Genomic DNA, 16,450 nt, shown 5'->3' on the forward strand with positions numbered 1-16,450 from the left:
GTCCACTTACATCAATCCTTGTCCGCCCGAAATTATGTAATGGTGAACTTTCGATGATTTTGATACCCATACTCCGCAGTCATCTACATAAATCGATTTCTTGTTCTTCTCGTTACGTTTAACGCTTTCTTCATTATTTAATAAAACATACACATCCTGCTTAACTCCTTGTAGGACAGTCTTACCACTTGGCTGATTTTGCATCATCACCTGTAGAACATCTTCGGGATCCAAGAACTTGCCATTCCCACTTATTGCACCAGGGATACCTGCCGGCTATACTTACCGAGTTGGAGTCCTCAATACTTACCGAATTGGGACTCACTACGTCAGTGAGACTCGCGGACCTAGCTATACTTACCGATTTGAACTCCTCAATGCTTACCGAATTTGGGAATACATGCAGTCTGCACCAGACCAGCACAGCTTACATCTAGACTTTCGAAAGCAAATCCATCAGTTGGTTCCTTCTTTGGTGTTGATGTTACTAGCAGGATAGATGTGATAACGTCCGCACTGAGGTCCGAACTGACACCCACCACTGGCACTGCACTGTTAGACAGGAGCAACGGCGTGAAGTGATTCGGTGCCCACGTCAACGATGTTGGTTCACTCACGCTCGTCCACACAACAGTAACAGCTCCCCTGCCCACAATACTTACCAACCTTGGACGAAACGTGGTGTTCAAAATTACCATACAGCTGTCCATCAAACCATTAATCTGTGGGTAAATAGAGTTGATGTTCCGCTGTAAAACTGTAGCTGCAGCATGAATTGTCCAGGTGGAGGAATAACATCCATCAACGACACAGTCACTGTAGGCGTTCGGTAATCAGGCAACACTAAACGGATGCCACTGCTAATGTGGAATCCCTGGTAAAATTCTCTATGCTGAACCATTTCAATGCAGGTCTTCACTCGCGATTCATTGGCAAGCGACTCATCCCCAATCAGGGCCACAGACAAGGCATTGAAAAAACAATTACCATCACCTGACACACGAACCGGCACACAAGAACTATACTTACCATATTTGTCCAATATCTTCTTCGAAGTCACGTCAACAGCCATATCTCCAATTTCCAGTTCCGTATATAGGGTACATAGCGCGGGGACACGACTCAAAAAAATAGACTCCATCATAACGGCAGTTATAAGTGAACCACGGCGAGTAGCTTCACTTAGTCGATCGAAGGAACCTGAAAGACTAAAAAGACCACCCACCATTGTACAAGAAAAACACAAGTATTGATCTTCAATAGCACTAATCGTATCCATGTCAGCCGACGTTAAATTGTCGCACGTAGCATGGACCCAAAAATGACACCCATCACAAAAAACTGAACCATCTCCGCACTCTCGTGCACAAGTACCACAAGGCCATTCCACCTGCTGTTGTCGACTACGTTTCTGGTGACGACAATCCATGCTTAATAAATATCGTACGATGTAAGAAAAGCGAGCGTATAGAGTAGAGTATATGGTATGCTAAGTATAGCTGCTTATATGATCTGAAAGTTCTAGTTGAAGTGTCTTGTCTTTTATAACAGACTTTCTCTAATACGATTGGTTGACTATATTAAAATCATGATTGAAATGATTGGTTGGTGGTGTATGAATAAAAACATTAAAAAAATCTGATTGTCAAATGTTTCACACCTGAGGCCACCCTTCAACACCTCAACGAAAACATCTGTACACTGGGATTGCCCAAGGTAAATGATTATATTACGTCAAAAAATACCACTAAAAACACGTTATGTTGCACACAGTATGTATCACCTAAGTTATATTTATGATGTCAACAATACATACTGTTGTGATTTGATGTGATTTGTACATACTATGGGAATGCCCCGGTTTAATCACACCACATTATCTGTAGAAAGAGAATGTTTGTTAAAAAAACACAACATTATCCATGACAACAAAAACAATGAACAGTTATTATTTAATATTTTAAATAATAAAGATGAAAACGTCATAACGAGAAAATTCAATTAAAAGTGAAATGCTTAAACCAGCTGCTTCAGAAAATACAAATTAACCTTTTTTTTCTGTTTGGAAATTTGAGCGCCCTGTTCTCTACTGTACTGTACTGTATTGTTAGTTATTTTTTACATGTTTTCAGAAAGTATCACTTTATTGAACTTTTCATCAAAACCTCAAATACAGGATACGACAGCAATAAAGATTCTATTCTACGTCGACGGTAAAGTCTGCGTGACTTGTGCGTTTTGATTATAAACAAAATAAATCCTGGCTAACGAAATTGACAATGCTATGATAAATGTGTTTTTCGTTGTCGTTGTTATAATGCAGTATCAGGACTCCAAGTTAAAATATTTACGGGAAAGTACAATTACGCATGCTTCCCAATAGTTTTGAAAGAACGGTTATCACATCGATATGTTCAATGATCCACATTGAATACAATGGCATAACACTGTAATAGTTCTGAAAAAAATACATTAACACGTCGGCAAGTTCAATCGTTCCTATCGAAGACAATGGCATAACTCCGTAATAGTTCTGAAAGAAAAACATTAACACGTCAACAAGTTCAATCGTCCACATCAAAGACAATGGCATAACACTGTAATAGTTCTCAAAAGAAAGGCGTTATCATGTCGGCAAGTTAAATTGTTCAAACTAAAAGCAATGTCATACACTGATTTAAAATAAAACCCGCAGATATCACACAGTATGTAACCACGGGTTTGGAAAAGATCGATCATGTATACAGAAAACTACTGGTATGTAGCTTGCCAACTGGGCTTGACCTTTCGATATATCCAATGCGTTGTAATACGTCTCTTTATACTAATACCATTATTTAGTTTCAGTTTCATTGTTAGCGGCACGTTATACTAGCGCACCGGAAGCATGTGTGCGAATAGAGGTCATTGCTGTCGCATCACGCTTTTATAGTAGCTCACACACCAGGCTCACACATAATGTAGCATATGTCCATGCTCGGGGAATGTGGTCTGTGTTACGAGCCTGGCCGCTACAAATTGGTCTGGGATTAATGTTATCAGCTTGTAAATAATTTACTGTAACTATACAACGCACGAACAAACTACGAGAGGTTCCATAATATAGAAATACAAGGTGGCATTTATCACGCCATTAATTAGTCCCCGTTCGGACGAAGTCCGAAAATGGGGACTTATAATTCGGTCTCTGTGCGTGCGTCCGTGCGTCCGTGCGTCTGTGCGTCTGTGCGTCCGTGTGTCCGTGCGTGCGTCCGTGCGTCCGTCCGGAGTCATATCTCAGAATCCCTTGGACCGATTCTGTTCATTCTTTGCATGTGCCTAGTACTTTATGTGGGACATATGCACATACAGTGGTTTAGCGATTCGATTCAAAATGGCCGACTGGCAGCCATCTTGTTTTTTGAAAATGTTGTATTTTGGACATGCTTTGTCAGTTTTCATTCAAACTTGGTACATAGATTATACATGTTAGGATACATGTCCATTATGATTTATTTCACAATTGGATCAAAGATGGCCGACTGGCAGCCATCTTGTTTTTTGAAAATGTCGTATTTTGGACATGCTTTGTCAGTTTTCGTTCAAATTTAGTACATAGATCATACATGTTAGGATACATGCCCCCGACTGCCCGTGAGTTCCTGAGTCTGTCCGTCCGACCGTCCGTGTGTCCGTGCGTCAGTCTATCCAACGTCATATTTCAGAATCCTGTGGACCGATTCCGTTCATTCTTTGCATGTGCCTAGTACCTTATGTGGGACATATGCACATGCAGTGGTTTAGCGATTCGATTCAAAATGGCCAACTGGCAGCCATCTTGTTTTTTGAAAATGTTGTATTTTGGACATGCTTTGTCAGTTGTCATTCAAACTTGGTACATATTGTGAAATACTTTATTTTCGCTGGAATTTATTTTCGCTGAAATGACTTTTTGGGTGTTTTGTATAGAATTTATTTTCACTGATTTTTGATGGGTTTAATGTAAAATATAGGAAAAAAGGTATATTCGCTGGATTTTATTTTCACTGAATCATTCCTTCAGCGAAAATAGCGAAAATTAATTCCAAGCGAAAATAAAGTATTCTACAGTAGATTATACATGTTAGGATACATGTCCATGACGATTTATTTCGCAATTGGATCAAAGATGGTCGACTGGCAGGCATCTTGTTTTTGTTTTTTTATGGGGTATCTTGGACGTGCTCTGTCAGTTTTCATTCAAATTTGGCACATACATGTACTTTATACATGTTAGGATGCATGTCCATGACAATTTGTTTCAAAATCTGGTCAAGGATGGCCGATTGACAGCCATCTGAATTTTTGGCCTTACTACTTCTACAATTTATGTACCATTTTCATTCGTATTTGGCACATACATCATACATATCAGTGTGTTTCATAATCAGATCAAAGATGGCTGAATAACAGCTGTTTTTATTTTGGCCATATTACTATGACACAAAACACGTGTTTTGATGTAAATAAACAATCTGTTGTATACGCCACTTGGAACTCAAGTTTCAAGGACACGCTCGCGACAACCCCTCCGCTTTAATATGACGAGCACAAAGAGAACTTAACGGGGACTGTGTCATTTTCAATGACTTGTTTTTTCAAGACCTTTTGTTACCTACTACAGCTCCAAACAGAAACAGCAAATGCTTTGTCTCTAGACTCAACTTGCCCTGGTTATGTAAATGTTTTCCCTTACCATCAGACTTCAAGCCAGAACAAATGACACAAGTTCATCATATTTGGTATGTCATGTTAATTTGAAAAAAAAAACATGCCTTGCTTGGGTTGAACCACGGTTACTAAAAAATAGCTTTGTGAACTTGATAAAGGTTGATCGTGTACAACTGGTAGTTGGAAGATTGAGATTAATATTATTTTTCTCATTGAGTAATATTAAGTATACATATACATATATTATTTAACCTACTTTATGTTACCTTTTAGTTACACGCTTTTTCTGTTTTATTGGATACATATTATGCCATATTTGTACAACAAAATAGCATAGTTGTTGGGTGTAATATTACACGGAATCACGTGATACAGTTAATTGTATGTCATTGTTCTATGCTTATAAAAAATACGTTATCAGGGAAAATATTAATACTGCAATTACAAAACGTGAATTGCGTTATTTAAAATGCTTTAGTTTGGAAAGCAGCTTTGGCTGCAAAAAAAAAAGAAAATGATTCGTAATGCGTTCTAAAATCTGTTTAATCTTTTCAGAGTAAAACTTCTTGTGAACTTGGCGAATCAAACATTTTAGACGCAGGTTTTATTAGATTAAGTTTTCATAGTGAGACTAGCAATAACAAAACAACTTGATACTGTTCCTATTTAAATTTGAGCCTTTTTTCAACCAGCAGTGTGTTTTTGTTCTTGGTTTTTTATTTACATCTGCCTTTTTGGTGGAGGGGGAGAGTTTTCTCCCTTTCTTTTCTTACTTTGTTCAATTTTACTTTTTTGTTTCTTTGTGGTTTTTGTGTATTTTTTGTGGGTGGATGGCTTTTAGTGTGGGGTTATGTTCTAGGAAAATACCATATGTAAATTATAATGAGTGATTTGAAAATATTGTCGTTAAACGTTCAGGGGTGCTCTACTCCAGAAAGTAAATTATAATGAGTGATTTGAAAGTATTGTCGTTAAACGTTCAGGGGTGCTCTACTCCAGAAAAACGAAGGGATGTTTTCTGTCGGTTAAAAAACAAAGATTTTAATATTTATTGTTTGCAAGATATACACTGCAAAATTGGGGATGAGGATATATGGAAATCGGAATGGGGGATGAAGTGTTTTTTTAGTGCGTATCGAAGTAATTCCCGAGGTGTGGGAATTTTTTTTAACAAAGTTGATGAATATACAATACATAAATGTAGAGGCGACGCTGGTGGTAATTTTCTATTTCTCGATTTAACTTTTCATTCACAACGGTTCACATTGGGTACCATTTATGGCCCTAATGAGGACAATCCAACTTTTTACCAAGAAATACAGAATATCCTGGATGACTTCAGGAATTTGAGTATAATTATTTGTGGGGACTGGAATGTCTCACCCAATTTTAATTTGGACTGTAGTGGGTATGTATCTTATAATAACCCAAAAGCAAGCCTGGAAATTGACAATCTAAAGAAAGCTTTTGATTTGATTGATATTTGGAGAGTCACCCACCCAGATTCTAGAAGATTCACTTGGCACAAAAAAAAGCATCTAAAGCAAAGTCGTCTGGATTATTTCTTGGTCTCCCCAGACATTTCCTCGTTTGTTAAAAATTCAGATATTTCGTACGGGTACCGTTCGGATCACAGTACGACTATAATTATTTGTAATTTTTACTTACAAAAAAGAGGGAGAGGTTTCTGAAAAATTTAATATTTCACTATTGCATGACAATGTTTATACACAAAAGGTTAAAACGTCAATCGAAGAGGTTGTTGAGCAATACAAAATTGGGGAGGGTGACGCCGTATCGTCAGACAATGACTGGAATTTCTCTATTAACTCTCAACTATTTTTTGAAATGTTAAAACTTAAAGTACGGGGTACGACGATTGCTTACAGTACTTATAGAAAAAAGGAAAATGTGAACAATTTTCAAAAAATTGAGAATGAAATTAACGCCTTGGAACAAGAATTAAATATACAAAACTCAAATGATTTGGTTATTAAATTAGCGAATAAGAAGCAAGAGTTGGAAAATATGCAGAAAAATTAAAACCCAGGGGGCAATAATGAGGTCGAAAGTTCAATGGGCTGAGCATGGTGAGCGTAATACTAAATTTTTTCTAAACTTAGAAAGAAGGAATTATATTGATAAAACCATAACACTTTTGAAAGTGGATGATGACCGATTAATTTCAGACCCTAAGGAAATTTTGTACACCGAAAAATTGTTTTATGAAAACCTTTATACATCAAAACCTACTGTACCAATTGAAAATTGTTTTTCAGTCCTCTTCCCCCAGTTTGTCTGAAATTCAAAAAAAACAGTGCAATGGTGAGATCACTGATACAGAAATTCTATCAGTTTTGAAAAAAATGGAAAATAATAAGACACCAGGTAGTGATGGATTTCCTTGTGAATTTTATAAGTTTTTCTGGAACAATATTCATTACTTCCTAGTAAAGTCTATTAATTATTCACTGTCTCTTGGTTACATGTCGATTACACAAAAACAAGGTCACTTTAATTCCTAAGAAAGATAAGGACAAATCCATTTTAAAAAATTGGCGCCTGATCACATTATTGAATACAGATTACAAGCTGCCTTCAGGCTGTATAGCCGAGAGACTTAAAATGATTCTTCCGGATATTATTAGTGATTCTCAAACTGGATATATTAAAGATAGGTTCATTGGTGAAAACACTCCTTACTTGTATGACGTGTTGCAGTACACTGAGCTTAACAAAATTCCTGATTTGTTGTTATTGTTGGACTTCGAAAAAGCTTTTGACTCTTTGAATGGAGCTACATGTACATTGATGAGGTTCTCTTTGAGGAGTTGGGTTAAATGTCTTTACAAGGATTCCGTCTCATGTGTTATAAATAACGGACATGCAAGTGAAATGTTTAAAGTATCCTGGGGTGTTAGGCAAGGAGACCCCTTGTCTCCATACATTTTTATTATTGCAGTCGAATTTCTGTCCCAGGCTTTGAAAAACAATCGTGATATTAAAGGAATAAAGATTGATAATAAAACATTATTATTAAGTCAGTATGCAGATGACACATTTTTAACATTAGATGGTTCAGAATCCTTTCTACGTACTGTCTTCCAGGTACTGAAGAATTTCGCTTTAGTTTCAGGTTTGAAATTGAATGTAGGCAAGACAAAGGCTGTTTGGTTTGGGTCAAAAACGGGATGCAGTGATAGAATATGCCCCACATTTAATTTAATATGGTTAGAAAATAATTTTGAATTATTGGGACTGATCTTCGACCTAAATTTAGAAACCATGGTGATTTTAAATTATGAAGATAAATTGAGAAAAATTTCTTCTTTGTTTGCTTCATGGGGCTGTAGACCACTGTCTTTTTTGGGTAAAGTTACAATTGTTAAAAATCTTGCAATGTCACAACTAATCCATTTATTTTCCTCCTTGCCATCCCCTCCTAGTGCACTTATGAATCGTCTTAATGCAATTATTAATCGATTTATTTGGAGTGGTAGGCGAGCTAAAATATCCAGGGCTACTCTTAGTCGCGGTGTTGAATATGGTGGTTTAAATTTACCTAATTTAACACTATTTTCCAAGGTGTTAAAATTGACTTGGATTAAAAAGTCCCAAGAAAAAAGTGCTCACCCGTGGAAAATACTGTATTTAAATATTTTTAGGAAAATTGGACATTATAAGATTTGGGAAGCAGATGCAAATTTTATTAAAAAGTATATTACTTCAATTAAAAATAACTTTTGGTCGGAATTAATGGACATTTGGCATTCTTGTATAAATCATCAAAAATTTAATTATCAAAGTCAGGTTTTGTGGCATAATTCAAATATTGCTATAAAAGATGATTATGTCAACAGGAGGTTGTGGCAGGAAAAGAATGTTTGGTATGTAAATGATTTACTAGGAGATGATGGCCATTTTTTAAGTTATGAAAATTTCAAGTGTAAATACGACTGCAATGTTAATTTTTTTGAATTTCAATCTGTGTTAAACGCTATTCCCAGGTCATGGAAAAGGGAGTTGCAGGAGAATCCTAAAAATTAAATTCAATTGACAATTATTTTGTCCTTAATGTTAAAGACAAACCTAAACCTCAGAAAAAATAGTATTCGGATTTGGTTAGGAAAAATGTACCTCCTTTGGGCTGTCAAAATAAATGGGAAAAACGACTTGAAATTCAAATTCCGGACAAAGATTGGAAACCCATTTTTAAACTACCATTTCTCTGTACATTTGATTCCAGGCTGCAGGCATTTCATTATAAATTTTTACATAGGGCAATTTACACAAATAACACTTTGTGTTTATGGAAATTAGTTGATAGTACATTGTGCACTTTTTGTAACGCTGATATAGATTGAAACTCTTGAGCATCTTTTTATTACATGTACTATTACTAGAAGATTTTGGGGAAAATGTCAGCAACTCTGGAAAAAATGAACAAATGTTGATATTTGTTTTGGAATACACGGCAGTTTTTATTGTAATCTTCTCAACCTTTTTATTTTAATTTGTAAACAGCACCTCTATTCTGAATCGAAAAGAGGTTCTGTCTCAAAGGTGGAAGTCGTGGAGAGTATAATGTTAAACACTCGTATTGTAGAGTGACAAATAGCTATCAATAATGGGTAACTGGTACAGAATGCAGGAAATAAAAAAGGCATTTTACGTTTTTACAGGAAGTTAAATGAAAGTGCCATTTACAGTAAAAAAAATCAATTTAAACACTTAAAGATATATTTGATATTTTGTGTTTAAGAATCTATATTGGAAGCTTAATGTGGAAAATGCTTTATACACTTACAAAATATACGATCTTTGTATAAATCATAGACGAATAAAACAGCTGATTACATTTTAAATCTTGTCCATGGCTACGAATATACGTTTTTTATTTGTTTGAATTACAGTATAAAGAATAAAAACATTGGATCACAGCCTACGAAAATATCCCCTCTGTACCGTGTACGGACGCGAGATTTACCGAACTCTGTACCGTACACGAGATTTACCGTATACAAACTTGCACTGCAACAGAAAACACAAAGACGTTACGATATTCTTAGGATACCGATTTCATTGCACGTGTACGTAGCATTGTCACCTGCATACTACAGTGCTGTGTTTACGGGGACACATAACAATGAGAAAACGATGCTTTATTTTTACATGAGGTGAATAATTTCTGCGTAACAAACGTCTTACATAGTCATTTTTAAATGAATCTTACTAAACAATACTACGAGAGTCTCGCCACACTTGCACAAACTTGTCCTGTCTTTGTCCTTCGACAATGTCGGCACAATCGTAGCGCTGTCACCCCCATGGATAGAATGGTATTGTCCTATTGTTACACGCTAACCAACATTAGTAAACAACATGGCGGACTCAACTCGCCGGAATTTATTTATTTTATTTATTTAACACTTTATTTAAAGAGTGTAGGCCAATATACAATAAAGTAATTTTCATTGGGCCCTCTCTGTAGGAACAAAAACACAATATACACACTATAGGCTTGAGCCATTTACAACAAATTTTTCACTAAGATAAATTCTGTTCTAACTACACACTGGACCTTGATCCAGCTGTACTTATAAATGGATATATATCAAACTACCAGTAATGTTAGATCTAGCTGATAGTTATAAATGGCTATATGTCTGGATATATCCTGAAAAAAGTATTTTGGTTTGCCTGAAAAAAATAATTTTGGTCTGACTCCAGATACTGTTTTCTAACTATACACTGGATTTAGATCTAGCTGGTAGTTATAAATGGTTATATATCTGACCGATGTTAGATCTAGCTGGTAGTTATAAATGGCTAGGTAAATCAATGATGTTAGATCTAGCTGACAATTATAAATGGCTAGGTATATCAATGATGTTAGATCTAGATGCTAGTTATAAATGACTAGGTAAATCAATGATGTTAGATCTAGCTGAAAATTATAAATGGCTAGGTATATCAATGATGTTAGATCTAGCTGACAATTATAAATGGCTAGGTATATCAATGATGTTAGATCTAGCTGACAATTATAAATGGCTAGGTATATCAATGATGTTAGATCTAGCTGGTAGTTATAAATGGCTAGGTATATCAATGATGTTAGATCTAGCTGGTAGTTATAAATGGCTAGGTATATCAATGATGTTAGATCTATCTGACAGTTATAAATGGCTAGGTATATCAATGATGTTAGATCTAGCTGACAATTATAAATGGCTAGGTATATCAATGATGTTAGATCTAGCTGACAATTATAAATGGCTAGGTATATCAATGATGTTAGATCTAGCTGGTAGTTATAAATGGCTAGGTATATCAATGATGTTAGATCTAGCTGACAGTTATAAATGGCTAGGTATATCAATGATGTTAGATCTAGCTGGTAGTTATAAATGGCTAGGTATATCAATGATGTTAGATCTAGCTGACAGTTATAAATGGCTAGGTATATCAATGATGTTAGATCTAGATGGTAGTTATAAATGGCTAGGTATATCAATGATGTTAGAGCTATCTGACAATTATAAATGGCTAGGTATATCAATGATGTTAGATCTAGCTGGTAGTTATAAATGGCTAGGTATATCAATGATGTTAGATCTAGCTGACAATTATAAATGGCTAGTTATATCAATGATGTTAGATCTAGCTGGTAGTTATAAATGGTTATATATCTGACGATGTTAGATCTAGCTGGTAGTTATAAATGGCTAGGTAAATCAATGATGTTAGATCTAGCTGACAATTATAAATGGCTAGGTATATCAATGATGTTAGATCTAGCTGACAGTTATAAATGGCTAGGTATATCAATGACGTTAGATCTATCTGACAATTATAAATGGCTAGGTATATCAATGATGTTAGATCTAGCTGGTAGTTATAAATGGCTAGGTATATCAATGATGTTAGATCTAGCTGACAATTATAAATGGCTAGTTATATCAATGATGTTAGATCTAGCTGGTAGTTATAAATGGTTATATATCTGACCGATGTTAGATCTAGCTGGTAGTTATAAATGGCTAGGTAAATCAATGATGTTAGATCTAGCTGACAATTATAAATGGCTAGGTATATCAATGATGTTAGATCTAGCTGACAATTATAAATGGCTAGGTATATCAATGATGTTAGATCTAGCTGGTAGTTATAAATGGCTAGGTATATCAATGATGTTAGATCTAGCTGGTAGTTATAAATGGCTAGGTATATCAATGATGTTAGATCTAGCTGACAATTATAAATGGCTAGGTATATCAATGATGTTAGATCTAGCTGACAATTATAAATGGCTAGGTATATCAATGATGTTAGATCTAGCTGGTAGTTATAAATGGCTAGGTATATCAATGATGTTAGATCTAGCTGGTAGTTATAAATGGCTAGGTATATCAATGATGTTAGATCTAGCTGACAGTTATAAATGGCTAGGTATATCAATGATGTTAGATCTAGCTGGTAGTTATAAATGGCTAGGTATATCAATGATGTTAGATCTAGCTGGTAGTTATAAATGGCTAGGTATATCAATGATGTTAGATCTAGCTGACAGTTATAAATGGCTAGGTATATCAATGATGTTAGATCTAGATGGTAGTTATAAATGGCTAGGCATATCAATGATGTTAGATCTAGCTGACAGTTATAAATGGCTAGGTATATCAATGATGTTAGATCTAGATGGTAGTTATAAATGGCTAGGCATATCAATGATGTTAGATCTAGCTGGTAGTTATAAATGGCTAGGTATATCAATGATGTTAGATCTAGCTGACAATTATAAATGGCTAGGTATATCAATGATGTTAGATCTAGCTGACAGTTATAAATGGCTAGGTATATCAACGATGTTAGATCTAGATGGTAGTTATAAATGGCTAGGTATATCAATGATGTTAGATCTAGCTGACAATTATAAATGGCTAGGTATATCAATGATGTTAGATCTAGCTGGTAGTTATAAATGGCTAGGTATATCAATGATGTTAGATCTAGCTGGTAGTTATAAATGGCTAGGTATATCAATGATGTTAAATCTAGCTGGTAGTTATAAATGGCTAGGTATATCAATGATGTTAGATCTACATGTAGCTGACAGTTATAAATGGCTAGGTATATCAATGATGTTAGATCTAGCTTACAATTATAAATGGCTAGGTATATCAATGATGTTAGATCTAGCTGACAGTTATAAATGGCTAGGTATATCAATGATGTTAGATCTAGCTGACAATTATAAATGGCTAGGTATATCAATGATGTTAGATCTAGCTGACAGTTATAAATGGCTAGGTATACATGTATCAATGATGTTAGATCTAGCTGACAGTTATATATGGCTAGGTATACAATGTATCAATGATGTTAGATCTAGCTGGTAGTTATAAATGACTAGGTATATCAATGATGTTAGATCTAGCTGACAATTATAAATGGCTAGGTATATCAATGATGTTAGATCTAGCTGGTAGTTATAAATGGCTAGGTATATCAATGATGTTAGATCTAGCTGGTAGTTATAAATGGCTAGGTATATCAATGATGTTAGATCTAGCTGGTAGTTATAAATGGCTAGGTATATCAATGATGTTAGATCTAGCTGACAATTATAAATGGCTATTAATCTCACTTAATTTAGGTCTAGCGGGTAGTTATAATTGGCTATACAACAGATGCATCTAGCTGGCTAGAAATGTTTTATAAACTAAAAATGTTAGAAATGGATCTAGACATTTCTAACCTACCTGGCTAGAAGGCCAGCTAATAGTTTTAGTAGCTAAATTAATGTCATTAATTAATTAATAATACTCTGCTGATTCGGTTGTTGTTCTAATTATACATGCCATGATTGATCTCAGACATGCAGAACTTGATAGATATGCCAAGGAGAAAGAAACCGCTTTGACAGCTTGCAAAGAGAGTCACAATGAGAGGGAGCGGTCACTACAGGATACAATTCGGGAACTACAGTCGCAAACGGAAACAAAAGATGTTGAGATTAGAAGATTAACATGGGCTCTTGCAGATAACACTAAAGAAAAAGATATACAACTTGAAAAGTAGGTATATTGCTTTTAGTCTGATTTACCTTGTTAAATCTTCACAGTTGTCTCACAGCTTATGTATTTTACATACGTTGTATAGGTAGTATGGGACTCACACCTTTCATTATGATGACTCGACAGATATGGGGCTTTATATTTTTATATTTTTTGTTGTTGACAGAATGCGCAAACAGTTATCGGATTTCAAGTGTAATTCTGATTCTAAGCTGGCTGATGTGTCACATAGCGTTGTTGCTAAAGATCTTGAAATACAAGCTCTTAGAGAAACTGATGGTAAACTACGAAGTGAACTTGCACAACGGAAGGAAGATGTTGCAAGGTATAGTTTTACATTCCTCTAAAATTTCTGGTTTATATGCTGACATAAAAACTTGCTTTCCTGAAATCTATGTTTGAAAGTACGATAACTTTGATGACAAAAAGTGAATGTCACTACAGAAATATGGTCAAATAATATGCATAAAATGATAATTTAGTAGTGACATATTGAAAACATATTTCTCGTTAAAAACCCATTAAAAATATTGTCAATTTAGTAAATAAGATAAGTAAATTGTAAGCCACTATCTTTTTTTTTTTCAAAAAGACAAAAATATGGTATTTTCACTCTACTTTCAATTTTTTCCTTTTTTTTTTAGCCTTCGCAGACGAAGTCTGCTGAAGGCTTATAGATTGGGTTCCGTTCGTCCGTCCGTCCGTCCGTCCGTCCGTCTTTTACCTCTTATAACTTTGATATGCTCTGTCCAATTTTTTTCCAAGTTGGTGCAAATGTAATTCTCAATGCCATACATATGCACGCCAAGTATTTTTTTGATTCGCCAAAGTTTCATTGTGTTTTTCTGTGATTTTCAACATTTTACTAGTACAAGTGCCGAAATTTGCCGGAAAAATCCGAGTTTTAACGACATCTCGCAAGAGAACTGGCATTCCGTATTGCGCATGCGCCAGTCTAACCGCTGAGGAAATCGCCGTCGATTTCGTCTGAGGATATTGTATTCCGGGACTGTATCTTTCTTTGCACAAGGCTTACATAGATTAAATTCAAAGGTAAGAAACTGTGCTTATGGTATTTATTATGAACTTTGATTTATCCTTTTGTGTCCTGACTTTAGTGAGAAACTAGCGATCGCACAGTGTCACACTTTGCCAGAAAAACAGTCCTGCTATTAGTTCAAGAACTGGTTATGAAACGTGTAAATCGAAAGTTTATCTCGTCATTTAGGAGGCTTGGGAATAACGTTTGGCATATAAAATACTGGAATAATAAAAAACGTAAAAGTTTAGAACACGCTGATCGTGATTCTGTTATGTACGATTGCTATTTCCAGTGTTCATTGGTTTCGTGACGACATATTAGACTAGAATTATCGAGAAAACACAAGTCAAGTTCGGCCAACCGTGACTGCTTGAAAGCAATGATGAAATTGAAAAGTACTGTAATTCAATATCAATGAATCTATCATCACTTTTAAATTAGCTTTGAAGTAAATATGATACCCGAGTGCGTTACTACACTCGTGACCGGGACCTCCATGCTCCATGCGGTGTTGAAGTTTATCGGTAAATCGAACCTCTGTCAACAGAGACACATAGGAAAATAAATTACGGACCTCGATTGAGATGAATTTAACGGCGGCCATGTTTTTAAGGGATATGTGAAACGGTCACAGGTCAACTCGCACCAAAACCAACTCGCACCATACCAACTCGCACCAGACCAACTCGCACCAATGCTAACTCGCACCAATGCCAACTCGCACCAAACCAACTCGCACCACCACTAATGTATTGGGCGATTTAAGAGGCATTCAGCTTTGCAGTTAAAAATAAACAGGTCGATACGTCTAACTATTCTAAATACCTTAACTGGAAGCAAAATTACATAAGATTTCCCACCAGGGTCGATAAAATCGACAATTTCCAATGTCAACCGAAAACGTACGCCGCCATCTTGTTCTTGGCGTAAAACTAGTTCCAGTACTGTAGGTTCATTTTTCGGCCAAAAAAAGGTATTTGTGGTCGCCAGATAGATGTTTTAGCTGGTTAAAATTATGAAAACTGCAGAACGCCATAAATTTGTAGGCGGGTGTCGAATCCTCGGTCTATGCGACTTTTCAGGACTGTGGGAACCGAATGAACAGCGGAAGGAGGCCAACCTACACGATTGTACTCGGGGCTATCGCTATATATATGCTAAAACTACGTAATCCTTGTGTAAGTCGCGCATTACCAAAATTGCAGTTTCAAATACTGACGCCTGAGACGATCTACGCCAGTTATGAATGCTACACATTACCGAACCGGCAGGTTCAAATACTGACGCCTCATACAATGGTAAAATAGCGCAATACTTGCGCAAGTCACACATTACCAAGTCGGCAGGTTCAAACGCTGACACCTTGAACAATAGTAAATCCACACCATGTTTGGTGCCGGGTTCTCTCGTACGTATTGTGGTGCCAGGATCTCTTGTGACCAATCCGAATTCAAGTAGGGAATAGACTTCAATGTTCAATACACACATTAACACATACATATATTTTTTAAATAATAAAGATGCAAAAACAATAATAGAAATAGCAAAATACAAAGAAAACTGTTTCAAAACAAGAGAGGTAAAACTGAAAACAATATAGTCAGCTAACTCAAGATAAGGTCATGTACATGCATTAGTA

The 16,450-nt window shown here is 35.7% G+C and overlaps 1 protein-coding gene across 1 annotated transcript in view; it reads left to right on the forward strand.

The window, feature by feature from the left end:
• LOC100368744 (coiled-coil domain-containing protein 57-like) overlaps window positions 1-16,450 on the forward strand; it is a 78,024-nt gene that overhangs the window by 10,205 nt on the left and 51,369 nt on the right. The window contains exons 5-6 of the mRNA XM_085501995.1: window positions 13,569-13,769; window positions 13,936-14,094. Coding sequence (XP_085358121.1) covers window positions 13,569-13,769; window positions 13,936-14,094 — 360 coding nt within the window. The remainder of the gene's footprint in view (window positions 1-13,568; window positions 13,770-13,935; window positions 14,095-16,450) is intronic.

The sequence above is a fragment of the Saccoglossus kowalevskii genome, chromosome 8, assembly GCF_978046115.1.
Source record: "Saccoglossus kowalevskii chromosome 8, keSacKowa6.1, whole genome shotgun sequence".
Lineage (NCBI taxonomy): Eukaryota > Metazoa > Hemichordata > Enteropneusta > Harrimaniidae > Saccoglossus > Saccoglossus kowalevskii.